Consider the following 26821-nt stretch of genomic DNA (forward strand, 5'->3'; position numbering starts at 1 on the left):
CAGTGCCCCCCATCACCCCCAGTGCCCCCCTATTCTCCCCCATCGCCCCTCAGTTCTCCCCCATTGTCCCCCATCACCCCCCCGGTCCCCCTGTCCCCCTGCAGCACCCGCTGTTGGTGGGAGGCGCCTTTAATGAGCTCGGGGGGGTGTCCCCGGGGCTGTCCCTGCTGTCACTGCTGGATGTTGGCCAGCCCGTCCCGCATCTTCTTGGCCATGGCGGGCACGAGGCGCAGGTGCTGGTCCCCGCAGGTGGCCAGGCAGGCGTCCAGCTGGCCCCGCACGCGCGGCTCCGAGCCCCCCGAGTCCAGAGCGTCCTTGGCCTGGTCCGAGCACTGCAGCGAGCACCGGCTCAGCCGGTCCTGGGGACGGTGTGGTCACAGGGGGGACAGTGAGCTCAGTGGGCATGGGGACAGGGGGACAGTTGTGGTCACAGGGGGGACAGTGAGCTCAGTGGGCATGGGGACAGGGGGACAGTGTGGTCACAGGGGGGACAGTGAGCTCAGTGGGCATGGGGACAGGGGGACAGTGTGGTCACAGGGGGGACAGTGAGCTCAGTGGGCATGGGGACAGGGGGGACAGTCGGTCACAGGGGGGACAGTGAGCTCAGTGGGCATGGGGACAGGGGGACAGTGTGGTCACAGGGGGGACAGTGAGCTCAGTGGGCATGGGGACAGGGGGACAGAGTGGTCACAGGGGGGACTGAGCTCAGTGGGGATGGGGACAGGGGGACAGTGTGGTCACAGGGGGGACAGTGAGCTCAGTGGGCATGGGGACAGGGGGACAGTGTGGTCACAGGGGGGACAGTGAGCTCAGTGGGGATGGGGACAGGGGGGACAGTTGGTCAGCGGGGATGGGGGGACAGGGGGAATGGGGGCACAGGGGATGGACTGCGGGGCACAGGATGTGTTTAGGAGGCACAGGGTGGATTTAGGGGCACAGGATGTGCAGCAGGGTTGCAGGGATTTGGGCTCAGGTCCTGCCCAGGGTCCCGGGGCTGTCCCCGGGGGTCCCGGGGCTGTGCTCACCTGGAAGTGCTCGAGCTCGGCGGTGACGATGGCCTGGGCGCGGGCCAGGGGCGCGTGGCAGCGCTCGATGCAGCGCTGCACCTCCTGCATCGAGGCCGCCGCATCCTCGCAGCACCGAGCGCTGCAGCGGAACATGGCGCCCTGGGGACACCAGGGGACACGGGGTGTCACTGGGCACCCTGGGGACACGGGGTGTCACTGGGGACACGGGATAGGTCACTGGGACAGAGGGTGTCACATGGCGCCCTGGGGACACGGGACAGGGTCACAGAGACACTGGGGACACTGGGACTGGGACACTGGGGGACATGGGGACAGGGTCACAGAGACACTGGGGACACTGGGACACTGGGGGACATGGGACAGGGTCACAGGGACATGGGGACAAGGTCCCAGGGCGCCCTGGGGACATGGGGAACAGGGGTACCCTGGGGACACTGGGGCACAGGGGGGTCACAGAGTCACATGGGGACATGGGGGACAGGGGGTCACAGGGGACACTGGGGACACCAGGGACAGGGTCACACAGAGACCCTGGGGACACCAGGAGATGGAGGGCACCCTGGGGACACAGGACAGGGGTGAACAGGCACCCTGGGGACACGGAGTGTACTGGGGGGGCACAGAGTGTATTTGGGGGGCACGGTGTATTTAGGGGACACAGAAAATGTTGGGGGGCACAGGAGATGAACTGGGGGGGCGCAATTTATTTAGGGAGGGCACAGGGTGTATTTAGCAGACATAGGAAATGTTGGGGGGCACAGGGTGTTTTTAGGGGACGCAGGACGTGCCCTGGGGGTGTGCAGGGATTCAGGGGGGCTTCAGGGTTGTCCTGGGGGTCTCAGTGAACTCGGGGGGGGTCTCAGGGTATGTATGGGGGGGTCGTCTCAGTGAATTAGGGGTGGTCACAGCAAATCGGGGGGGGGTCACGGGGTGTGCATAGGGGTTCACAGAGAACTGGGGGGTCTCAGGGTGTGCGTGGGGGGATCTCAGTGAATTGGGGGGTCTCAGGGCCGGTCCCGGCGCTGCCCGGGGCACCCACGTGTCTCTGTGTGTGTGTGTGTGTGTGTGTGTGTGTGTGCAGCAGCCCCGGGACGCGCCCAGACCCGTCCCCGCGTGTCCCCTGCTGTCCCCGCGGTGTCCCCGCGGTGTCCCCGCGGTGTCCCCGCGGTGTCCCGTGCTGTCCCGGTACCTGCATGGCGCGGATCTGCTCCCGCTCCAGGCCCTGCACGGCGCTCTCCACCGCGGCCTGCACCCGGCCCTGCGCCGCCTCCGCCATGGGCCCGCACGGCGCGGGCCCGCCCCGCGCTGTGACCGGGCTGAATCCGGGCTGAATCCGGGCTGAAACGGCCCTGAACCCGCCCTAAACCCGCCCTAAACCCGCCCTGAACCCGCCCTAAACCCGCCCCAAAACCCGCCCCAAAACCCGCCCCAAAACCCGCCCTGAACCCGCCCTAAACCCGCCCCAAAACCCGCCCCAAAACCCGCCCCGGCCCGGCCTCACCCCGCGCCGGGACCGGGCTGAATCCGGGCTGAAACCGCCCAAAACCCGCCCCAAAACCCGCCCCAAAACCCGCCCTGAACCCGCCCTAAACCCGCCCCAAAACCCGCCCCAAAACCCGCCCTGAACCCGCCCTAAACCCGCCCCAAACCCGCCCCGGCCCGGCCTCACCCCGCGCCGGGACCGGGCTGAATCCGGGCTGAATCCGGGCTGCAACGGCCCTGAACCCGCCCTAAACCCGCCCTAAACCCGCCCTGAACCCGCCCTAAACCCGCCCAAAACCCGCCCCAAAACCCGCCCCAAAACCCGCCCTGAACCCGCCCCGGCCCGACCTCACCCCGCGCTGGGACCGGGCTGAATCCGGGCTGAAACCGCCCAAAACCCGCCCCAAAACCCGCCCCAAAACCCGCCCTGAACCCGCCCTGAACCCGCCCTAAACCCGCCCTGAACCCGCCCTGAACCCGCCCCAAAACCCGCGCTGGGACCGGGCTGAATCCGGGCTAAACCCGCCCCAAAACCCGCCCCAAAACCCGCCCTGAAACCCGCCCCGGGGCGGCCTGAAACCCGCCTCAGAACCGCCCTAAAACCCGCCTCAGAACCGCCCTAAAACCCGCCTCAGAACCGCCCCAGAGCCGCCCTAAAACCCGCCCTAAATCACACGCTAAAACCCGCCCTAAATCTCGCCCTAAAATCCGCCCCAAACCTGCCGGGAACCGCCCTAAAACCCTCCCGGAGCCTGAGGGGAACCGCCCCAAAACCCGCCCCAAACCTGCCCTAAAGGCTGCCCCAAAGACCTGACAGATACCCCCAAAAAACCCACCCTAAAACCTGCCCCAAACATGACAGGAACCGCCCCAAAACCCGCCCGAAAACCTGAGGGGAACTGCCCCAAACCTGAGGGGAATCGTCCCAAAACCGTCGGGAACCGCCCCAAAACTCGCCCCGAAGTCTCCGGGAACGGCCCCAAACCCGCCGGGCATCGTCCCAAACCCGCCCCAAAGCTCCTGGGAAACTGAAAGCACCCCAAACCACCCCAAAACTGAGGAGAATCGCCCCAAAAGCGCCCCCAAACCCGCGGGGAATCGTCCCAAACCTGAGGGAAATTGTCCCAAAACTGCAAGGAAACCCCAAAGCGTCCCAAATCAACCCAAACCTGACGGGAATCGCCCCAAACCCGCCTCAAAACTGCTGAGAAGCCCCACAAAACTGCCGGGACTTGTCCCAAACCCGCTGAGAATCGCCCCCAAACACGCCGGGACTGCCCCAAAACTGCCAGGATTTACCCCAAAGCGCTGAGAATCGCCCCAAAACCACCCTGGCCCATCCAAAAACTCTCCCCAAATCTCCAGGAACTGCCCCAAAACTGCTGGGAATTGGCCCAAAACCGCCCCAAACGTGCCCCAGAATGGGAAAATGGGGCTGAGCCCAAAACTGGGGCATCGGGGATTGGAAATTTGGGATGAAATCATGGGAAAATGGGGCTGAGTTCATCACTGGAGCATCGGGGATTGGAAATTTGGGATGAAATTCTGGGAGAATGGGGCTGAGTCCAAAACCGGGACCTTGGGCTTCAAAATTTGGGATGAAATCATGGGAAAATGGGGCTGAGTCCATCACTGGAGCATCGGGGATTGGAAATTTGGGATGCAATAATGGGGCTGAATCCATCATTGGGGCATCATGGATTGAAAATTTGGGGTGAAAACATGGGAAATTCGGGCTCAGCCACCCCTGGGAACATTCCCCCCAATCCCGGCCACGGGATCCAGCATCTCCTTCCCAAATATCCTCCCCCAAAAAAACCCCAAACCACGAATTTTCTGGGGAAAAAAAAAAAAGCGTTTTACACCACTTCAGTAACTCTAACCCAGGTCATTAGGATGGGAAAAAAACCCCCCCACAAATAACCCAAAAAACAAACTCAAGACCAGGCGATGACAAGAACATCTTTATAGGAATCAAAATTAATTTAAACCACGCGAAATAAATTAAAACATTAAATATTAACTTTCAGTGCAACATATACAGAAGACATGAGAGTAACCATGACTTTAAAAAAAAAAAAAAAAACAAACCCAAAAACAAACCCCAAAAATCCCCCAAAACAACCCCAAAACAGAGGGAAAAGCTCCGGGTTGGTTACGAGGAAGGACTAAGGGGGGAAATTAAGGCCATGCCAGAGGTTGGAGCTCCAGCCCGAGGAGGTTTCCTGGGATTTAAGTTCATTTATTATTAATAAAAAGCTGGGATTTGTCCCCAAAAATCAGCCGGGGCCGAGGGGGATTTTTTTGTGTTTTTCTTTTTTTGTTCCTCTGTAGAAAAATAAAGCCTCATCCTGGCTGGGGGGGTTTGGTTTAAAACCCAAATATTTTGGGAGGGTGAAAATCCGGGAAAAAACGACCCCAAGAAGCCAAAGGGAAAAAAAAAAACAACCTTGGAAAAACCAGGAAAACGACGGGAAAAGGGGGAAACGCCCCAAAAAGGATGGGAAGCAGAGGAGAGGGGGGAGCGGGGCTGGTCCTGGCGGGTCCCTGGGTGTCCCCAGGTGGTCCCGGGTCTGTCACACACCTGTGGGGATGGCAACGGCAGAGGTTACACCCCGGGCTGTCACCTGGCCCCTGTGCCTCAGCTGGCAGGTGACAGCAGCAGGGACAACGCCCAGCGTCCCTCACCTGTCCCAGGTGTCCCCACGTGTCCCCTCACCTGTCTCAGGTGTCCCCTCACCTGTCCCAGGTGTCCCCACGTGTCCCCTCACCTGTCCCAGGTGTCCCCTCACCTGTTTCAGGTGTCCCCTCACCCGTCTTGGTGTGCCAGCAGGATATGCCTCCCATCCTCAGGTGTCCCCTGTGTCCCCCACCTGTCCCAGGTGTCCCCAGGTGTCCCCTGTCCCCTCACCTGTCTCTCTGTGGCAGCAGGACCTGCCCCCTTGAGCAGCCCCCCCGGTTTCTCCTGTCACCCCCAAGGTGCTCCCTGTGTCCCTCACCTGTCCCCCAGGCGTCCCTCTGTCCCCTCACCTGTCCCAGGTGTCCCTCACCTGTCTCGCTGTGGCAGCAGGACGTGCCCCCCTTGAGCAGCCCCCCCGGTTTCTCCTGGCCGGCTCCGTGCTCACGGCACCACCCGGGACAGCGCTTCCGCAGGCGGCAGCAGCTGAGGGGACACGGAGAGCCATGGGACAGGGGACAGGGACAGGGACAGGGGACAGGGGACAGCGCTTCCGCAGGCGGCAGCAGCTGAGGGGACACGGAGAGCCATGGGACAGGGGACAGGGACAGGGACAGGGGACAGGGGACAGCGCTTCCGCAGGCGGCAGCAGCTGAGGGGACACGGAGAGCCATGGGACAGGGGACAGGGACAGGGGACAGGGACAGGGGACAGCGCTTCCGCAGGCGGCAGCAGCTGAGGGGACACGGAGAGCCATGGGACAGGGGACAGGGACAGGGGACAGGGACAGGGACAGGGGACAGGGACAGGGGACAGGGACAGGGGACAGGGGACAGCGCTTCCGCAGGCGGCAGCAGCTGAGGGGACACGGACAGCCATGGGACAGGGGACAGTGACAGGGGACAGGGACAGGGGACAGGGACAGGGGATAGGGCTGGGACAGGGACAGGGTCGGAGGAGGGGTTGGGGACAGGACAGGGTCGGGGTCCCCTGTTCCGGGATGTCCCCGGGCAGTCCCTGGCTGGCACTCACTGGACCAGGACACAGACGGTGACGAGCAGCGCCGAGGCCACCACGGCCACCACGAGCAGGGCCGTGATGGTCTGCTTCTTCTGGTTGGCTGCCACCACGGCCAGCAGGTCAGCGTGCTCACAGCGTGTCCCCACGTACCCCGAGTGACACCTGGGGACACAGGGCAGGGCTCACAGCGTGTCCCCACGTACCCCGAGTGACACCTGGGGACACAGGGCAGGGCTCACAGCGTGTCCCCACGTACCCCGAGTGACACCTGGGGACACAGAGCAGTGCTCACAGCGTGTCCCCATGTACCCTGAGTGACACCTGGGGACACCTGGGGACACAGAGCAGTGCTCACAGTGTGTCCTCATGTACCCCGAGTGACACCTGGGGACACCTGGGGACACAGAGCAGGGCTCACAGCGTGTCCCCACGTACCCTGAGTGACACCTGGGGACACCTGGGGACACAGAGCAGTGCTCACAGTGTGTCCTCATGTACCCCGAGTGACACCTGGGGACACCTGGGGACAGAGCAGGGCTCACAGCGTGTCCCCACCTACCCCGAGTGACACCTGGGGACACCTGGGGACACAGGGCAGGGCTCACAGCATGTCCCCACGTACCCTGAGTGACACCTGGGGACACAGAGCAGTGCTCACAGTGTGTCACCACCTACCCCAAGTGACACCTGAAGGACGTGGGGTCACCTTGGGACAGGGACACATGGGAACAGGGACAGGGAGTCACCCCAGGGACAGGGACACATGAGTACAGGGAGTCACCCCAGGATTGGGACACAGCACAGGGACAGAGGAGTCACCCTGGGACAGGGACACGTGGCAGGGACAGGGACAGGGAGTCACCCCTGGATTGGGACACATGGCGGGGACAAGGAGTCACCCTGGGAACAGGGACAGAGGAGTCACCCAGGGATAGGGACACACAGGAGGGACAACAGAATCACCCTGGGACACTGAACCCGGAGCTTGGGATCCCCAGGACACTGAACCCAGAATTTTGGGACCCCCAGGACCCCAGGCTGGTAGTCCGGGGCATCCCCAGGAGCCCAGCCCCACAGTTTGGGGTGTCCCCAGGATTCCAGCCCCGCAGTTTGGGGTGTCCCCATCCCCGAAGTTTGGGGTGTCCCCAGCACCCCATCCCCGCAGTTTGGGGTGTCCCCATCCCCGCAGTTTGGGGTGTCCCCATTCCCGCAGTTTTGGGGTGTCCCCAGCACCCCATCCCCGCAGTTTTGGGGTGTCCCCATCCCCGAAGTTTGGGGTGTCCCCAGCACCCCATCCCCGCAGTTTGGGGTGTCCCCATTCCCGCAGTTTTGGGGTGTCCCCAGCACCCCATCCCCGCAGTTTTGGGGTGTCCCCATCCCCGCAGTTTTGGGGTGTCCCCATCCCCGCAGTTTGGGGTGTCCCCGGCACCCCATCCCCGCAGTTTGGGGTGTCCCCATTCCCGCAGTTTGGGGTGTCCCCAGCACCCCATCCCCGCAGTTTTGGGGTGTCCCCATCCCCGCAGTTTGGGGTGTCCCCATCCCCGCAGTTTTGGGGTGTCCCCATCCCCGCAGTTTGGGGTGTCCCCACCCCGCAGTTTTGGGGTGTCCCCGGCACCCCATCCCCGCAGTTTGGGGTGTCCCCATCCCCGCAGTTTGGGGTGTCCCCAGCACCCCATCCCCGCAGTTTTGGGGTGTCCCCATCCCCGCAGTTTGGGGTGTCCCCATCCCCGCAGTTTTGGGGTGTCCCCATCCCCGCAGTTTTGGGGTGTTCCCATCCCCGCAGTTTGGGGTGTCCCCACCCCGCAGTTTTGGGGTGTCCCCATCCCCGCAGTTTGGGGTGTCCCCAGCACCCCATCCCCGCAGTTTGGGGTGTCCCCATCCCCGCAGTTTTGGGGTGTCCCCATCCCCGCAGTTTGGGGTGTCCTCGGCACCCCACCCCCGCAGTTTGGGGTGTCCCCATCCCCGCAGTTTGGGGTGTCCCCACCCCGCAGTTTTGGGGTGTTCCCATCCCCGCAGTTTGGGGTGTCCCCACCCCGCAGTTTTGGGGTGTTCCCATCCCCGCAGTTTTGGGGTGTCCCCATCCCCGCAGTTTTGGGGTGTTCCCATCCCCGCAGTTTGGGGTGTCCCCACCCCGCAGTTTTGGGGTGTCCCCATCCCCGCAGTTTGGGGTGTCCCCACCCCGCAGTTTTGGGGTGTCCCCATCCCCGCAGTTTGGGGTGTCCGGCCCGCGGGGCACTCACACGCAGGCCGGTTTGTCCTCCTGCACCAGGAAGCGGCAGGTGCCGTGGAAGCAGAACTGGCTGTGCGAGTCCGGGCACTCGTTGAAGTGCGACCTCACCGCCGCCGCCACCGGAGCTGCGGGCAGAAACGGGGCGAAACCCGGCGTTTTTGGGCAATCCCGGACCCGGGCGAGGCAACTCCGCTCCAGGGTTTGTTTTTTTTGGGGGGATCGCCGCGCCACCCCAAAGAGCCCAGGCGGGTCCCGCTTCAATAATCCCTCAGGAATTCCCTAAGGAGCTTTAACAGGGAGGAGGGGGCAGCTCAAGGCGGGCTCCTGTTTCCCATTAAACCCCCCGGGCTGCTTTGAATTATCCCTGGGGAAGGGAATATCCTGCTCCGGGATTATCCCGGGATGGAGCCACTTCCGACCGCCGGCGCTTCAAAGCCGCCCCCGGCTCCCGGGGCCGCGATTTATGGCGGCCCCAGACCGGAGCGGGAGATGAAAGGCTGCGATGTCGTGGGGACGTGTCCGGGGCCAGCGGGGGCTCGGGCTGGGCTGTCCCCGTGTCCCCAGAGCGGGGAGAGGCACCCTCGGGGTCACCGGGATTGGGATGTCCCCGTGTCCCCAGCTTGGAGTTGTCCTTGGGGTGGCTCACACCAGGATGTCCCCGTGTCCCCAGCGCTGGGAGAGGCACCCTCGGGGTCACCGGGATTGGGATATCCCCGTGTCCCCAGCTCCGGGGACATTTGGAGGGCTCAGAGCTGATGGCAGCACCCAGGGGAAGCCGGGAGCTGGGCTTTGGGGTGGGAATCTCTGCTGGAATCCCCTCCAGGAGAAAACCCCAACACCTCCGTCCCCAGGGATGGGTTTATCCCGGGACAGCACGGATCCCTGCTGCTGGATCATCCCCCAAAACACCCTTTTAGGGTTTTAACCCTGAAATCCAAGCCCCTGGATGGGATTGTGCATCCTGGGGTGTCCTGGCTCCCGTTCAGCTCCGCTCGCAGCTGTCGCCCACATTGCAGCCTCTTCTTCTTCCTCCTCCTCCTCCTCCCACCCCACGGATCTATCCCTGTCCCTGCAGGGTGCCCTCGGAGCAGCCCCTGGGATGGGCACAAATCCATGGGGAAAGGAGCTGCCAGCACCCTCGGGGTGACAGGAATGACACGGGGCTTTGCTCCCCCTGGCCCCAAAAAGGAGATTTTTTACCCCAAAAGGGAGATTTCCCATCCCAAAATGAGGTTTGGGCACAAATCCATTGGGAAAGGAGCTGCCAGCACCCTCAGGGTGACAGGAATGCCACGGGGCTTTGCTCCTGAGCAATGCCATTGAAAATCCCCTTTTCCACCCCAAAAGGAGTTTTTTCCAACCCCAAAGGGAGATTTTTCCACCCCAAAATGAGGTTTGGGCACAAAATCCATCGGGAAAGGAGCTGCCAGCATTTTGGGGTGACAGGAATGCCACAGGGCTTTGCTCCCTCCAACCCCAAAAGGAGATTTTTCCAGCCCCAAAAGGGAGATTTCCCACCCCAAAAGAGAGATTTCCCATCCCAAAACGACGTTTGGGCACAAATCCACAGGAAAGGCGCTGCCAGCACCCTCGGGGTGACAGGAGTGCCACGGGGCTTTGCTCCTGAGCAATGCCATTGAGCATTTTTCCACCCCGAAAGGGAGATTTCCCAACCCCAAAAGAAAGGGTTTCTGGCCCCTGAAAGGAAAAGGTTTCTGACTCCCCCAAAAAAGCGTTTCCAGCCCCACCAAAAAAAGGGTTTCTGGCCCCAAAAGGAAAGGATTTTCCAGCCCCAAAAGGAAAAGGATTTCTAGCCCCAAAGGGAAGGGATTTCCAGCCCCAAAGGGAAGGGAGCGGGGCTGTGTGGTGGGAGGGGTCCCTGCCCCCCAGTTTAGGGGCGGAATCCCCCAAATCCCGGCGCAGGGACCCTCGGGGGGAGGACCCCAGCGGGAGCTGCCGTGCCTGACTCCGGGAGCGTCAATGGGCCCATTCACGAGGGGCACAATGGGCAGGGCTGGGACCTCCTGTGGGGCTGGGAATCCTCTCCTTGTGGGGCTGGGACCTCCCGTGGGGCTGGGAATCCTCTCCTTGTGGGGCTGGGACCTCCCGTGGGGCTGGGAATCCTCTCCTTGTGGGGCTGGGACCTCCTGTGGGGCTGGAAATTCTCTCCTTGTGGGGCTGGGAACCTCCCATGGGGCTGAAAAACCCTTTCCTTCTGGGGCCAGAAACCTTTTCTTTCAGGGCTAGAAACCCTTTTTTGGGGGGCTGGAAACCCTCTCATTTTGGGGGGCCAGAAAACCTCTCCTTGTAGGGAAACCCTTTCCTTGTGGGGAAACTTTTTCTTTTGGGGCCAAACCTTTTCCTTTTCGGGCTGGAAACCCTTTCTTCTGGGGCTAAAACCGTTTTGGGCTTGGCTTTTTTTGGGGGGGGGACCAGGACCCCTTTTTTCTGAGGGCTGGAAAACCTTTCTTTGAAGGGAAACCCTTTCTTTTGGGGCCAAACCTTTTCCTTTTGGGGCCAAACCCTCTTTTTTTGGGACCACAACTCCTTTTTTTGGGAGGCAGGAAACCATGCCCATTTTTCCCCTGGGGGATCAGGGCCCAGGATCCCACCCGGGGCTCCGTTATCCCACAAAAAGACGGGAACATCCCGGAATTCGGGCGGGGCACTCACCGTTCCGGGCGGCCGTGGTGTTGTCCAGGGCGTGGCAGGCGGCCAGCAGGACACCTGCGGGGAGGGACACACCTGGTCAGCCCAGAAACCTCCAGGAGGGGCTTTGGGGTCTCCAAAAACCTCCGGGAGGGGGTTTGGGATTGCCAAAAAACTTGATGAAGGGGTTCCAGGATTTGACCCGATTTCCTGGGATTTGACCCAAATTTCCTGGGATTTGACCCGGTTTCCCAGGATTTGACCCAAAAGTCCCTGCGGAAAAGGTGTCGGGAGGGAGACGGAGCATGGGGCTGCACGTCCTGCAAATCCTGGTGCCACCGGAGCTGCGGGGATCCACCCGAGAGCCAGGGATCCATTGGAGCTGTGGGGATCTACCAGAGCTCCAGGGATGCACCCATGGCTTCAGGGATCCACCCACGGCCTCAGGGATCTCCCATGGCTTTGGGGATCCACCCAGGGCTTTGGGGATCCACTTGGACCTGCAGGAATCCTTCACAGCCTCAGGGATCCACCACAGCTCCAGGGACCCACTGCAGCTTCAGAGATCCACCTGAACTTTGGGGATCCTCCATGGCTTTAGGGATCCACTGCAGCTTCAGGGATCCACCCAGGGCTCTGGGGATCCACCACAGCTTTGGGGGTCCAGTAGAGCTCCAAGGATCCCCCATGGCATCAGGGGTCCACCACGGCTTTGGGGATTCGCCACGAATTCAGGGATCCTCCGTGGCTTCAGGGATCCTCTGTGGCTTCCCCGGTTTCCTTGCAGACCTCAGGGATTTTCCTCCCATGGAAATTAAACCAGGGATCCACCCAGAGCCTCAGGGATCCACCGGAGCTTCAGGGATCCACCAGAACTTCAGGGATCCTCTCTCACCCCAACTTTCCCCGTTTCTCCCGGCTCGGGGCTTTGTCCATTCCGGGTTTTTTTGGGAAAAGCGCCTCCACTTTTTGGTTTTTTGGGAAACGGCTCATCCCGATGGCAGGACGGGTGTGTGTCCAACCCCCATGAATTCCAGATCCTCTCCTGGGCAGGCGGGCAACCCTGATCCCTGATCCCGGCCTCTGGGGAGTTTTCCATGCTCAGGGCTGGCGTGGGGACACTGGACAGCCCCTGGACAGCCTCTGGACAGCCCCTGGACACTCGGACACCCCCTGGACATCTCCTGGACACCTCCTGGGCACCCCCTGGACATCTTCTGGACACCTGGACACCCCCTGGACACCCCCTGGACACTGACACCCCTCCTGGACATCTGGACACCCCCTGGACACTCGGATACCTCCTGGACACCCCTGGACACCTCCTGGACACCCCCTGGACACCTTTTGGACACCAGACACCTCCTGGACACCCCCTGGACACCTTCTGGACACCAGACACCTCCTGGACACCTCCTGAACACCTGGACATCCTTTGGACACTCCTAGACACCCCCTAGACACCCCCCTAGACACCTGGACACCTCCTGGACATCTCCATGACACCTCCTGGACACCTCCTGGACGCTCCCCGGACCCTCAGACAATTCACACCCACAACTTCTGGAGTGGGGCTGCACCCACCCCTGCCTGGCTTTCCAGCCCCATCCCATCCCCGGGATCCGGGAGATCTCCGGGAATCTCTCCCCGCAGGCCGAGCCCTCCCCCCGGAGCTCACCCCGCCCCGGGAGCCCCCCAACTCTCCAAAGGATTCCCCAAAACCTTCCCAAGGCGTTTTCAGCAGCTCCAACCCCGCCAATTCCCAAACTCCCAAACTCTGGTATCGCCGGGGTTTGTTCCCTGTTTCAGGATTTCCCTCCGGATCTGCCCCGGGGACCTGCCGGGGATCCCACCCGATCCCACCCGGATCCCGTCCCGGCTGGAATTCCTGGGATTGGGGCGCCCAGAGAGGAGGGGAAGAGAGAGAGAGAGAGAGAGAGAGAAATCTCTGGCGGAGAGAGATCCCGCAGCCACGGGAGCGGGAGAAATAAAAGGGAGGAAGAAAAAAGGTCGAAAAAAAAAAAAAAAAGGAGAAAGAAATGGGAGAAAAAAAAAGGGGGGGGCAGAAAAAAGGGGGGAGAAGAAGGAAGAAGAAAAAAAAAAGGAGAAAAAAAGGGGGGAGGAAAAAAGGGAGAAGAAGGGAGGGAAAAAAGGGAGGAAAAAAAGGGAGAAAAAAAAAGGGAGGGAAAAAAGGGAGAAAAAAAGGAGGGAAAAAAGGAGAAAAAAGAGGGAGAAAAAAAGGGAGAAGAAAAGAGGGGAAAAAAAAGGGGAGCCGTAGACGATCCGCGGAAGGAGGACACGGGGACACGGCTGCCGGAGCCCCGGGGGACCGCCGGCGGAGCAGCGGGACACGGCCGGGGCCGAGCCCGGCCGCTTCTCCCCGGTCCCCCATTCCCGAACCGCCGCTTTCCCAGCGGGACAGAACCCCCCGCGGGCCCGGGGGACAGCGGCGGGGACAGCGGGACAAAGCCAGCCCCGCTGCACCGGGATCTTCACCGCGGGAGCATCCCCGGCACCGCTCCGTCCCGTCCCGGCATCGCCCCGCGTCCCCTTCCCCCGGCACACCCCCCTCCTCCTCCCCACTGCGCTAATTAGCCCCCAGCCCTAATTAGCCGCCCTAATTAAGCCTCTGACCGCGGCCGTACTCACGCGTCGCGGCGCCTTTTCCCACAGGGAACGAACTTCGGGGAGCGCCCGCGCGGGGGATCCTCGTGGGATCTTTTATGGTTTGTTTTTTTTTTAATGGGGTTTTTTTAATGGGGTTTTCAGCGCCTTCCCTCAAGGCACGGAGCCGACCGCCGCAACCCGCCCGCGGAACCCCCCCCGAGCCCTCCCGGGGCCCGGGCACCGGGCTCTGCCGCCCCCCCGGTGTGTCCGGCCGGGGTCGGGGGCGCGGAGCCCCCCGGGCCGAGCCCCCCGAGCCCCGCACGTACCGAGGGCGAGCGCGGCCGGGCCGCCCGCCATGGCGGGGCTGCACCGGAGGAGCGGGGCCGGGGCCGGGCCGGGCCGGGCGGGCGCTGGCGGCGGCGGCGGCGGGGCCGCGGCGGGGCCAGGGGCGGCTCCGCCCGGCGGAAATGGGCGGGGCCCACGGGCCGGGGCGGGGCCAGCGCGGGCAGCGCCGGGCCCCGGGGACGGCGAGGGACACGCCCCCGGGACCACCGGGACACGCCCCCGGGGACAGCGAGGGACACAGCCCCGGGACCACCGGGACACAGCCCCGGGACCACCGGGACACGCCCCCGGGGACGGCGAGGGACACAGCCCCGGGACACCGAGACACGCCCCCGGACCACGGGGACACAGCCCCGGGACCACCGGGGCCAGGGAGGGACACAGCCCCGGGACACCGGGACACGCCCCCGGGACCACCCTGTCCCCTCCCCGGACACCCTGCGGGACTCAGCCCCACGGGACCACCCCGCGTGGAACTCCCTCGGGACCCCCCCGGGATCTCCCGCGACCCTCCCCCCGAGACTCCCCCCCGGGACCATCCGGGACCACCCCGCCGGGATCGTCCGGACTCAGCCGGGCACTCACCCGGGGTCCCCACGGGACACCCCGGGACCCCCCGGACCCCTCAGGGACCATCCAGACCCCCCCGGGACCCCCCTGGGACCATCTGGAGCCCCCGGGCTTCCACCACGGGACCCCCCCCCCCGCCGGCCCCCCCTCATGGGACCCCCCCGAGGTCCTCTGAACTCCCCCTGGCCCCCCCCGAGACCCCCAGAGACCACTGGATCCCCCCAACCCCCCTGCCCATGGACCACCCAAGACCCCACCCCACCACCCACAGACCTCCATCAATCCCCCGGCAGCCCCCAAGTCCCCCTGGACCCCCAAACCTCCTGTAGAACCGGCCCTGCCACCCCCGGGACCCCCATGGCCCCTCCTGTGTGCGGTCACTGCCACTCCCCCGATGCCACCCACGGTGGGGACCCAGCCCCGGGGGTCCCCAGGGGATCCACCCCACCCCTCCAGGGCTGAATTTGGGGCTGGGGACACCCGTGTCACCCACACAGGGAGCCCTTGGCCCCAGCTCAGTGTCACCCCCTGCCCGTGTCCCCCCCATGGAGGGGGGGCAGAAGAGACCAGGGCCCCCCCCAATGTCCCTCCCTGCCCCCCCCGGGACTCCCGGATTACCAAACCCCTGCCAGCACATCCTGTGTCATCCTCAGCTGCTGCTGAGCCCAGCCTTGGTCATCCCGAAATCTGCAGGGCCACCACCCTGCTGATCCCACCTTGGTCACCCCAAACCCTGCAGGGCCACCACCCTGCTGAGCCCACCTTGGTCACCCCAAACCCTGCAGGGCCACCACCCTGCTGAGCCCACCCTTGTCACCCCAAACCCTGCAGGGCCACCACCCCGCTGAGCCCACCCTTGTCACCCCAAACCCTGCAGGGCCACCACTCTGCTGAGCCCACCCTTGTTGCCCCAAAACCCATGGAGTTCCCACCCCCCTGATCCCACATTTGGTCACCCCAAAATCCACAGGGCACCCCACCAAACCCAGCCTTGATCATCCCCAAATCTGCTGATCCCACCCTGCTGATCTCACCCTCGGTCGTGCCAATCCGGCCGGCGGTGACCCAAACCCGGCCAGCGGTGACCCAAACCCGGCCAGCAGGGACCCAAACCTGGCTACTGGGGACCCCAACCCAGCCAGTGTTGTCCAACCCCGGCCAGCGGCCAGCACACCCCCCATTATCCATGAGGATCACCCCAGAGGACCCTGGTGTGACCCACGGAAGGCCCCGGCCATGTGGGGCCGGGCTGTGTCTCCTCCCGTGTCCCCTGGCGTGTCCCCAGCTCCCGTGGGAGCTGCTCCCAGCCCTGGGGGGGAGCGGGCCCGGCCCTGCCAGCTCCCCATTCCCAGGTGATACCATCTCCCCTCTGCACTTGAAAGAGCCTCTTTGAAGGGGCCGGGAGCCGGCGCTTCCCGACGCCGCTGATCCCGAATCCCAGCGCCCCACAACCCCTTGGAATGTCGCCCCGGAGCCCCGGCACAAAGGCCACCCAAAAATCCCACCCGGCTGGGTCACCCTGGGGGCTGCGCATTCCTTCGGGGATCCCATAGCGTTCCCACCCCGCAGGGCTCACCCCAAACATCCCAAAGTGCGTTGGAATGTGACCCCAGAACCCGAACATTCCAGAACCTGAACATCCCAGAACCCGAACATTCCAGAACCTGAATGTCCCAGAACTTGAATATCCCAGAACCTGAATGTCCCAAAATCCCACCAGAGCCTGCTGGACCAGGGGGATGCACATCCCGGGCTCTCTGTTCCTTCAGAGATCCCATGGCATTCCCACCCCACAGGGCTCATCCCAAACATCCCAAAGTGCATTGGAATGTGATCCCAGAACCTGAACATCCCAGTTTTGTGGCCATCCCAAAATCCCCCTGGAACCCTCTAGCCCACGGGTGGGGACACCCCATCACAGGCTCCCCATTCCCTTGGGCAGCCCACGGCATTCCCACCCCGCAGGGCTCATCCCAAACATCCTGAAATGCATTGGAATGTGATCCCAGAACCCGAACATTGGAATGTGACCATCCCAGGGCCATGACCATCCCAAAATCCCGCTGGAACCCTCTGGCCCAGAGCCTGGGCGAGGTGGGAATGGGGCGGTGGCAGGGCAGGGAGAGCCAGAGGGATTTGGGGGCGATCCCGAGTGCCTCGAGAGCAGCTGGAGTGTGGGAATGATGAGGGAAAGGCGTCTCCTTCCTGCTTGGCACCACTGGGATTCCCGACATCCACCAGCCTTCCCGACCCCAAAAAACATTCCAGACCCCAAAAACCATTCCTGACCCCAAAAATCATTCCTGACCCCCAAAACATTGCCAACTCCAAAACCATTCCTGAACCCAAAAAACATTGCTGACCCCAAAAACATTCCCAACCCCAAAAACCATTCCTGACCCCAAACCTTTCCTTCCTTCTCTCTCCAGGCACCGGCTCCAGGAGTTCCAGGGCTCCCGATCCCTTTTCCCAAGTTACAAAACCACAACCCCAAACTGAGGGGTTGTTTTGGGATTATAACAATAAATAATAATTAATTTGGGGTTAGTTAATTGTTCCTGCCCTGGGAACCTCGGGGTGTTGGGTTTTCCTCTCGGAATTGCTCTTTGTCTGTGGTTTACGCCGGGTTTGGGATTAAAGGGTCATTCCCAGGTGAAGGTTTGGGATAAATCCATGGATTTAGGGCAAATCCTTGAAAAAGGGGGCATAAACCCCTTTTCCTGCATCCCCCATTCCATCCCCTCTCCCGGGGTGGGAAATCCTGGGGGATTTCTGGGCTGGAATGTGACACTTTGGGCCCTTCCATGCAGGAAACTGTGGGAAAACCTGCCCAAAATATGGGATTTTGGGATTTACCCAGGCTGGAGAGAAGACCCCAGTCAATGGGAAAACCCACCCCCAAAAAATGGGATTTTGGGATTTATCCAAGCTGGAGAGCATCACTGCAGTTAATGGGAAAGCCCATCCAAAAAACGGGATTTAGGAACTGCCAAACCCCCTCCATGTGCCCTTGGAGACAACTCCAACCCCTTTGGGACAGGCCGGGAATTTTCTCCTTGTTCTGGATTCTCATCCCTCTCACTCCACCTTTGCTTCAATCCCTGATTTTTCCAACGTGGCGACGAAGAGGGGAAAAAACCCAAAAATTAAAATTTTTAAAAAAGCAGGAAAAATCCCCTAAATCCCGGGAATAAAGGGCGCTGTGTGCTCGTGTCCGGCAGGAATCCTCCGGCCGCCTGTTGATCTTGGATGGGGAAGGTGAAAATGAGGCCGAGGGAAAACACGGCCCCGGGCTCTGCCCCCCCGGCCCTTCCCGGGGCTCGCACAATCCCAAATTGTGGCGGCCGGGATGGTTTCGGCTCCTCGGCGGGGCCCCAGGATTGCTCCGGCAGCGGCGGCAGCCGGGGAGAGGGGGCCCCCCACCCCGGGATTGTTGGTTTTGATGGATGGGCTGAGGATAAATCCCGTGTCATTCATTCCCGGGGGTGGGAATGGCCCCCGGGACCCAGCCTGGGAGGGCAGTGCCTCCAGCATCTCCCTCATCCCAAATTTTGGGGGTCTGACCCATCCTGGGGCTCGTATTGGACAGGCAACGTCTCTGACATCTCCCTTGTCCCAAATTTTGGGGATGTGACCCATCCTGGGAGGGCAGCACTTCTGACATCTCCCCCATCCCAGATTTTGGGGCTCTGGCTCATTCTGGGGCTGTTTTGGGACAGGCAGTGCCTCCAACATTTCCCTCATCCCAAGTTTTGGGGGTCTGACCCATCCTGGGAGGGCACCACTTCTGACATCTCCCTCATCCCAAATTTTGGGGGACTGGCTCATCCTGGGGCTCTTTTATCGGACAGGCAACATCTCTGACATCTCCCTTGTCCCAAATTTTGGGGATGTGACCCATCCTGGGAGGGGACTGCCTCCAACATCTCCCTCATCCCAAATTTTGGGGTTCTGGCTCATTCTGGGGCTGTTTTTGGAAGGGCAGCACATCTGATAATCTCCCGCATCCCAAATTTTGGGGGTCTGTTTCCCCCTGGAGCAGTTGCCAGAGAGGCAGAACCTCCGACTTCTCCCTCATCCCAAATTCTGGGGGTTTGACCCATCCTGGGATGGGCAGCACATCTGACATCTCTCCCATCCCAGATTTTGGGGTTCTGGCTCATCCTGGGGCTGTTTTGGGACGGGCAGCACCTCCGACATCTCCCCCACCCTGCTCAAAGTGGGGCTTTTATTGGGAATTTTTTTCCTGGCTTTATCTCACAGCTCCTGTTTTTCCGCCGCCTTAAAAGGCTCTTTCATAGCCGGGATTTTCCCCGTGAATGTCCATTTTATTCCATTTTTTTTTTTTTCTTTCTTTCTTCCTTTCCTAAACAACTCTTCGGGGCTTTCTCCCTTCCCATCCCTTTTTCCCCGCTCCCCCTTTTTGGTTTACGTCCCTTTTAAAAAAAAAAAAAAAAAAACAACCCCAAACCCTCCATAAATAAAAGATTTTGGAGCTCTCCAAGCCTGGCCACTGACTTTGGAGCTTTGTTGGCCACGGGAACGCCGGCGGCTGCGGGCTGGGAAAATGTCAATATTGGATCACTTAGCACCACATTATTTTGTTTGTGTTTTTATCCCTCTCCAGCAGGGATGAAGCGTGTCCTGGAGCGAGCAGGAATTCCCGCTGGGAATGAGGGAGAGGGGTTGATCCCGCTCTGGACGTGACCCCGCGGTGGCTCTGGCAGCTCCCTCCTCCAGGTGTTTTGGGGTTTCCCGGCTCTCCGTGGTCACGGGCAGCCGTGTCCGGCCGTGTCCGGCCGTGCTGCGGACACTGGGGTCATTCAGCCGCGGTGACCGGAGCCAGGACAGCACCCGGGCGGCCGCACGTCCGGCTGTGCCCTCAGAAACCCCGAACGCCCGCTGGGCTCCTCCTGCTTCTCCTCGGGATCCCTCCGGGGCTTTGTGGTGGGACCCCAAATCCACACCCCAGCTCTCCTCCTCTTCTTTCTTGGGATCATTCCAGGAGTTCGTGGTGGGACCCCAAATCCACACCCCAGCTCTCCTCCTTCTCCTCGGGATCCCTCCAGGGCTTTGTGGTGGGACTCCAAATCCACACCTCAGGTCTTCTTCTCCTCCTTGGAATCCTTCCAGGAGTTTTCTGGTGGGACCCCAAATCCACATCCCAGCTCTCCTCCTCCTCTTCTTTGGGATCCTTCCAGGGCTTTTTACTGGGACCCCAAATCCACATTCCAGTTCTTCTCCTTGGGATCCCTCGAGGGCTTTGTGCTGGGAGTCCAAATCCACACCCCGATTCTCCTCCTCTTCCTTGGGGTCCTTCCAGGGGCCTTGCAGTGGGACCTCAAATCCATGCTCTGGTTCTTGTCCTCTTCCTCAAGGTCCTTCCAGGAATTTCGGGATGGGATCCAAAATTCATGCCCCAGTTCTTCTCCTCAGGATCCTCCCAGGGGTTTTGCCATGGGACCCCAAATTCGTGTTCTGGCTCCTCTCCTTTTCCTCAGGATCATTCCAGGGGTTTTGCCACGGGACCCCAAATCCACATCTCACTTCTTGGGACACCCTCCTAGCTCAGGTGGGACATCCCCAGGATCCATCCAAGGTGTCCAGGGCTTTGTGCTGGGACCCCAAATCCACATTCCAGCTCTCCTCCTACTTCTCTTTAGGATCCTCCCAGGAGTTTTAGGATAGGACCCCAAATCCACGCCCCAGTTCCTGGGACACCTGCTCAGGTGGGGCGTCCCCAGCACCCATCCACGGTGTCCAGGGCTTTGTGCTGGGATCCCAAATCCACGCCCAGTTCTGGGGACACCCTCCCGGCTGTGGTGGGACGTCCCCAGGATCCACCCGAGGTGTCCAGGCTCAGGAGGTCTCCCCGTGCCCATCCTGTCTCGGGAGCGGGGCAAAGGGCCAGCGGTGTCCGGCCAGGACAAAGCCCCTGGAAGGCCGGCGGCGGCGGAACAGAGGCTCTCAGTGTCCAGGCCGCAGCCCCGGGCGGTCACAATGCTGGCACTGTCCCCAAAAGGCTGGCACTGTCCCCAAGCGGGATCTGTTTGTCCCCGTCCCGCCTGTTTGTCCAGCGCTCCCATTGTGCGGCCCGGCGGGAGCGGCCCCGGGGCTGAGTCAGCGCCGCGGCCCCGCTCCCCACGCGCGACCGCCCGGGAATCCGCGGGGGCACGGGGGGCACCGGCACCTGGGGGACATGGGCACCTGGGGGACATGGGCACCTGGGGGACACGGGCACCTGGGGAGGTATGGACACCTGGGGGGGCATCGACACTTTGGGGGGTATTGACACCTGGGGGGCACCGGCACCTGGGCGGGGCATTGACACCTGGGGGGCACCGGCACCTGGGGGGATATGGGCACCTGGGCGGGCATTGGCATCTGTGGGGGCACGGGCACCTGAGGGGGATATCAACACCTGGCGGGTCATGGGCACCTGGGGGGGCATTGGTAACTCGGGGTGGGGGTATCAGCACCCCGGGAATGACATCGGGACCTGGGGATGGCATTGACACCTGGGCATGGCACTGGTACATGGGGTGACATCAGCCCCCCGGGAATGGCATCAGCACCTTGGGATGACATCGGTAACTTGGGGGTGGCATCCACACCTGGCGGGGGCGGCATCGGTTCTAGGGGGTGATATCCGGGACCACGGGGTGGCACTGGCACCTCAGGGTGACACCGACACCTCGGGGTGGCACCGGCTCTTCGGGGTGGCACCAACACCTCGGGGTGGCACCGACACCTCAGGGTGGCCCACCTCGGGGTGGCACCAACACCTCGGGGTGGCACCGACACCTCAGGGTGGCCCACCTCGGGGTGGCACCAACACCTCGGGGTGACACCGACACCTCAGGGTGGCCCCCCTCGGGGTGTCTGTGCGGAGCGGCCCGTCGTGCCCTGGGAACGCGGGGGCGCAGCGGGGCCGAGCGCCGCCTCCCCGGGATGAGTCACGGCGGGAAGCGGAGCCGGGCCCGGGAGCCGCGCGTGACTCAGCCCCGAGGCGCGGCAGGAATGTGTCCCTGCCCGGGAAGCGCGCACAGGTAGAACAGGTCCCGGCGCTCCCCGCAGCTCCTCCGGGAAGCGGCAGAGCCGGGCAGGCCCCGGAGCCGGCCGAGGTTCCCAGGCTGATCCCGCAGATCTCACACGGCTCACACCTGCGTTTCCCCAGGGAGACACACCTGCTGGGGAAGGCTGGGATCTACTCCCCGTCCCGGCAAGGTCACGACAGCGCAGCCGCTTCTGCCAGACCCCAAACTGCCCCAAAGCTCCGGCTTGGGGTCGTTATGGGGCAGGGTAGAGCCATCAGACCCCAAAGCTCTGGTTTGGGGTCATTATGGGACAGGGGAGAGCCACCAGACCCCAGACCAACCCAAAGAGTCACTTTGGGCTCGTTATGGGACAGGGAAGAGCCATCAGACCCCAAAACACCCCAAAGCTCCGGTTTGGGCTCGTTATGGGACAGGGAAGAGCCACCAGACCCCAAATCACCCCAAAGCTCCGGTTTGGGCACTTTATGGGAGAGGGAAGAGCCACCACCCCCTCTCTGGCAATTGGGAAATCCGGGAATTTGGTGTGGCTGCTCCGGGCAGTGCCGGTGACCCCAGCGGGGACCCTCAGGCCGGGGCTGGTGGCCCCACGAGGATCCCTTGCGTGGACGGGACGAGGAGCCGCCCCCTCCATCCCCACAGAGACCCCCGAGAGCCCCTTCAAGGGGTCCCGAGTGTGACTCCCCGGGACAGGAGCGGCGGGGACAGCGCAGGGGACGACACGTCCTGTGTGGAACACAAACATTTCCCCGGGGACAGCCGGACTTTGCCCCGGCCGCAGCCCCGAGCCGGCTCCGCTCCGCTGCCAAACAAATCCCGGCGCTGGGACGGCGCCAGGGCTGGAAAATTTCGAGCGCCGGGAGCGGCGCGGGGGTCACCGGAGGGGACAAACCACCGGCGGGGCGATGCCACCGCCAGCGGGGCGATGTCACCGCCGCCACCGGGGCTGTGCCCGAGGGCGCTCCGGAGGATCCGGGAGCACCGGACGGCGCTGGAGCGAGACAAGGAATTCGGGCACGGGGCAGGGATCGGCTTCCCGGGGGTCGCTGCTGTTTTGGGGTTGTGTGACAACGCGGGGACCGAGCGGGGTCTGTGCCGGGTGTCACCAGAAGGGACAGTCCCCGTGCCAGGTTTCCCCTGGGGACACCGATGGTTCCTCATCCTCATCTCCCTGCCAGGAAAAAGGCAGCGGGAGCCGGAATCCCGCCGGGATGGAGCAGAGCTGGAGCCCTCGGGGTGCGCCGGGCTGGAAAATCCTCTGCAGACAGCCCCAAAAAAACTCGGGAATCAGTAAAAACCAGGATAATGACGATAAATTATAACAGTGTGGGAATAACGGGAGTGATAACGGGAATAAGACTCAGAAGGATGCAATTATTGATAACGATGACGATAATAATAATAATGATATTAATAATAACATTATTTTTTCTTCTCCCATCGCACCAAGAAACTCGGTTACAGAGTTCTCCACGTCCGCGGGAGCTCTGTGGCGGTTCCCAGGGATCCCAGCCCCGCTCAGATCCCGCTGCCAAGCCCCCGTCTCCACCAGAATCCCCCCGTGGCCTCCCCACACCCCTTCCCTCCTTTAAGAAAGTCAGTGAAAAGAACCAGGAGCGCAAAATTCCAGCCGGAGCATCACAAAGGCGGGCTGACGTCAGGGAGGCGGAGGGCTCCGGGCCAGGAGAAGGAAGCTGTGTTCGGAAAAATGACAATTTCTGTCTAGGAAAGGCGGCTGTGAAAGGAGCCCTTCTGCAGGAGCCGGCGCGGAACAAGAAAAGCCTTTGAACGGCTCGGCCGGCGGCCAGCCCGCCGAAAAAAAAATCCATGGACACGGATTTCTCCTGGCTCGGGAGACATCCGGCACGGGGGGGGGATCCTGCCGGGCTGGAATCATGCCCTGCTCCCGGCAGGGATGGGGCTGGAACCGGGATAAAAGTGCCCGAGAGAAATATTTAAATAAAAAGGAGAGAAAATCCCAGTTTCCCCCACATGCTCCTTCAGTCAGAGGGTTTGGAAAGGGTTCGTCCTGCCCCCACAGGCACCGGGGCACCCGGGAACGACAGTTTCCTACAAAAATCCTGTTCCTGCTGGTCTTGATGTCCCCGGTGAGGTGTGGGGTGATGCTCATCCATTCCCAGCTCCAGCAATCCCAAACATTCCCAAAACTGGGACAATCCCAAACCTGGATTCTGGGACAACCCCAAACCTGGATTCTCCCTGTGCTTGGACCCTTTGATGTCGAGAGGATGAGGATGAGGATGAGGAGGGAAATAACTTCGAATTGCACCAGAGGAGGTTTAGGTTGGAAGTTGGGGAAATTCCTCCATGGGAAGGGCTCTCATTCCCCATTCCTGGTGGGATTTAACGGTGGATGTGGCACTTGGGGACACGGTCAGTGGTGGCCTTGGCAGTGCTGGGGGACCTCAGAAGTGACCACAGAGGGCTTTTCCAGCCTTAGTGATTCCAGGACCCTGAATGATTCCATGACCCCGAACAATTTCATGATCCCAAACAATTCCATGATCCCCATCAATTCTATGACCCCGAATGACTCCGGAATCATGATCCCACGATCCCGGCCGATTTCCCGGGGCTGGAGAACCCATTTTTTTGGGGGTGGCAGCTCCAGCCGGGAGGATGGTGCCATCTCCTGGCATTCCCGGGGCTTCTCCCGCCGCGGCCACGGCAGAGGAGGATGCTCAGCTCTGGGAAAGGGAAACTGAGGCACGGAGCGAGGGGAGCAGCGATGCCTGGGGGACCCTCCTGCAGCCCAAATCGCCGGAATTCCATGAAAATCCCTGTGGGATCTCTCGGCAGGCTCAGGGAGAGAGGATCAGACCCTGAGGGGTCAGTCCTGCCTCAGTTAAATCCCCAAAATAAACTTTTTTTTTTGGATCTCTGATCGGGGGCGGGAAAAACCCTCACCTTCCTCCAGCACTGCCAGAAGATCCCGTTTCCATGGCTGAGCTGGGAAAAAAAACCTCAAAACCATGGAAAATCACTTTTGAGTCCAGGCCGGAATCAACCGACGGCTCCTGAGTTTCCAGGGAAGGGAAAATCCCACGGGTCAGGCGGGAGCGGCTCTGGCAGTGCCCTCGGGGCTGTCCTGGGAGCTCCCATTTCTCCTGTAGGGAAAAAAGAGGGGAAAAAAAAATCTGTTCTCCAAGGAAAAACCTGCTCTCCAAGCAGAGTCCCCTCTCCCAAATTCCCGCCGGAGCGCTCCCAGGGCGGAATGTTGTGATGTTTCCCAGCCAGGGAGGATTTGCTGAATTCAAATAAATTTTTGGTCCCTTTTCCCCAGGAACGTGGAATGTGTGGAAAGGGAGTAGTCAGAGCTCCGAGCCCGACCAGGGATCCCTGATTTATCCGTCCCCTCCACAACCACCCACCCAACACCGATAAATTGCCAGGAATTCCAGCGGGGTGGAGGCAGGAGCGACCCCAGAGAGCGCTGGTGGGAATAGTTTCCAGCCAGGAATAATGCAAAACAAGGTTTTATTTTATTTTATTTTATTTTATTTTATTTTATTTTATTTTATTTTATTTTATTTATTTTATTTTATTTTATTTTATTTTATTTTATTTTATTTTATTTTTTTTTTGAAAGGGAGCGAATTTTGCAATTCCCAGCTCCTCTGGGAATTCCATCCCAGCCAGGAATTCCTTCCCCAAATCTCATCCATCCCTCCCCTCTGAAGCCCAGGACGGGGAGTGGAGCGGGAGCAGTCCCGAGCTGTCCTTGTCCTTTGTCCTCATCCAAACTCCCCAAACTCGGTTTTTTCCATGTTTTATTTTTTTTTTTCCGGGCACTAGAGGGCTGCAGACACCGGCGCTTGCCGCTCCTGGAAGGAATCCAGCGGGAATGGGGCTGGATCTCCGCCCCGGAATGAGGATTTGGGATTTTGGGGCTGCAGGAACTGAGGAGGGAGGGACGGGAGGTTCGGAAATCCCAAATCAGCCCCCTTTGTCCCCAACCCCTGCCCGGAGCAGGGTCCTGGTGGGATCTGAGCATCACCCAGGACAGGGACACCAAATTCCCTCGGAAAACTCATCCCGGGCTTGATCTTTGAGCATTTAGGGGGAAAAAAGGGGGGGAAAGGGGAAAAGGGGAAAGAGGGTGAAAAAGGGGGGGAAAGGGGGGAAAAAGGAGGAAAAAGGGGGGGAAAAAGGAGGAAAAAGGGGGGGAAAAGGAGGAAAAGGAGGAAAAGGAGGGGAGAAAGGGGGAAAAGGAGGAAAAAGGAGGAAAAAGAGGGAAAAGGGGGGGACAGGGTGGAAAAGGGGGGGGAAGGGGGAAAAGAGGGGGAAAGTGGGGGAAAAGGGTTAAAAAAGGGGGGAATAGGGGAAAAAGGGGAAAAAGGGGGAAAAAAGGAGGAAAAAGGGGGAAAAAGGAAAAAAAGGGGGAAAAGGGGGGAAAAGGCCATTTTTTGGCACAGAAATGAATCCCGTTTTTGGCACTGACTGCTGTCCTTTTTTCCCCTGAGAAGAGTCCGGGTCCCCCAGAAGGTTCTTTGGGGTCGCTCCTCTGGAATTCCGTCTCCTCCTGAGGTTTCTGGAACCTTCCCCTGGATCCTCGTGGTTGTTTCAGTGCCTGAGGCTTTCCCAGGATCTTTCCTCTGGCATCACTCCCCTAAAAAGCCTCTTCCCTCCAGCCCACACGTTCCTTGGGATCCCCTTCCTCTTCCCAAGGGATTTGGGATCGTGGGATCCAGGAGTGGTTTGGGACCTCAGAGCCCACCCAGTGTCACCCCTGCCATGGGCAGGGACCCCTCCCGCTGTCCCAGGTTGCTGCAAACCCTGTCCAGCCTGGCCCTGGGCACCTCCAGGAGCACCCACACCTGCCCTGGGCAGCGTCCTCTGGGTCCTCGGCAAAAAAACCCCCTGAATTTAAATCCGAATCCTGGGGGAATTCGACCCTCAGGACCCAGCAACGGGTGCAGCAAGGGCTTCGGACACATCTGGGAGGTCCTGAAACCTAAAAACCCAAAACCTTCTCCCAAAACCTCCCCCTAAAACCACCTCCGAAAACCAAAAACCTCGTCCTAAAATCTAAAACCTCACCCTAAAACCTAAAACTTTCCTCCAAAACCTACAGGGACAGCCAGGGGACAGGCAGGGCACCCCCAGGGACAGCCAGGGGACAGCAAGGGGATAGCTG

At 61.2% G+C, this 26821-nt stretch overlaps 2 protein-coding genes across 3 annotated transcripts; both read right to left on the bottom strand.

Annotated features, from left to right (window-relative positions):
* Positions 1-113: 113 nt before the first annotated feature.
* On the bottom strand, positions 114-2382 carry FAM136A (family with sequence similarity 136 member A). The gene is made up of 3 exons (XM_066206261.1): positions 2218-2382; positions 1026-1166; positions 114-359 (listed from the first exon to the last, which is right to left on the bottom strand). Exons 1-3 carry the CDS (start codon positions 2302-2304, stop codon positions 171-173), a joined length of 417 nt encoding a protein of 138 aa, XP_066062358.1. The 5' UTR covers positions 2305-2382; the 3' UTR covers positions 114-170.
* A 2620-nt stretch (positions 2383-5002) lies between these two features.
* On the bottom strand, positions 5003-14100 carry TGFA (transforming growth factor alpha). Of its 2 annotated transcripts, XM_066206237.1 has the most exons (7): positions 14020-14051; positions 13736-13804; positions 11111-11164; positions 8448-8562; positions 6220-6369; positions 5561-5673; positions 5003-5094 (listed from the first exon to the last, which is right to left on the bottom strand). In XM_066206237.1, exons 1-7 carry the CDS (start codon positions 14048-14050, stop codon positions 5087-5089), a joined length of 540 nt encoding a protein of 179 aa, XP_066062334.1. In that variant the 5' UTR covers position 14051; the 3' UTR covers positions 5003-5086. The 2 variants fall into 2 exon arrangements, with proteins under 2 accessions (XP_066062334.1, XP_066062335.1); XM_066206238.1 differs by lacking the exon at positions 13736-13804 and having other exon boundaries at positions 14020-14100.
* Positions 14101-26821: the final 12721 nt, after the last annotated feature.

Source organism: Chamaea fasciata, unplaced genomic scaffold (genome assembly GCF_029207755.1).
Source record: "Chamaea fasciata isolate MVZ Bird 193981 ecotype frontalis unplaced genomic scaffold, bChaFas1.0.hap1 SCAF_30, whole genome shotgun sequence".
Taxonomy (NCBI): domain Eukaryota; kingdom Metazoa; phylum Chordata; class Aves; order Passeriformes; family Sylviidae; genus Chamaea; species Chamaea fasciata.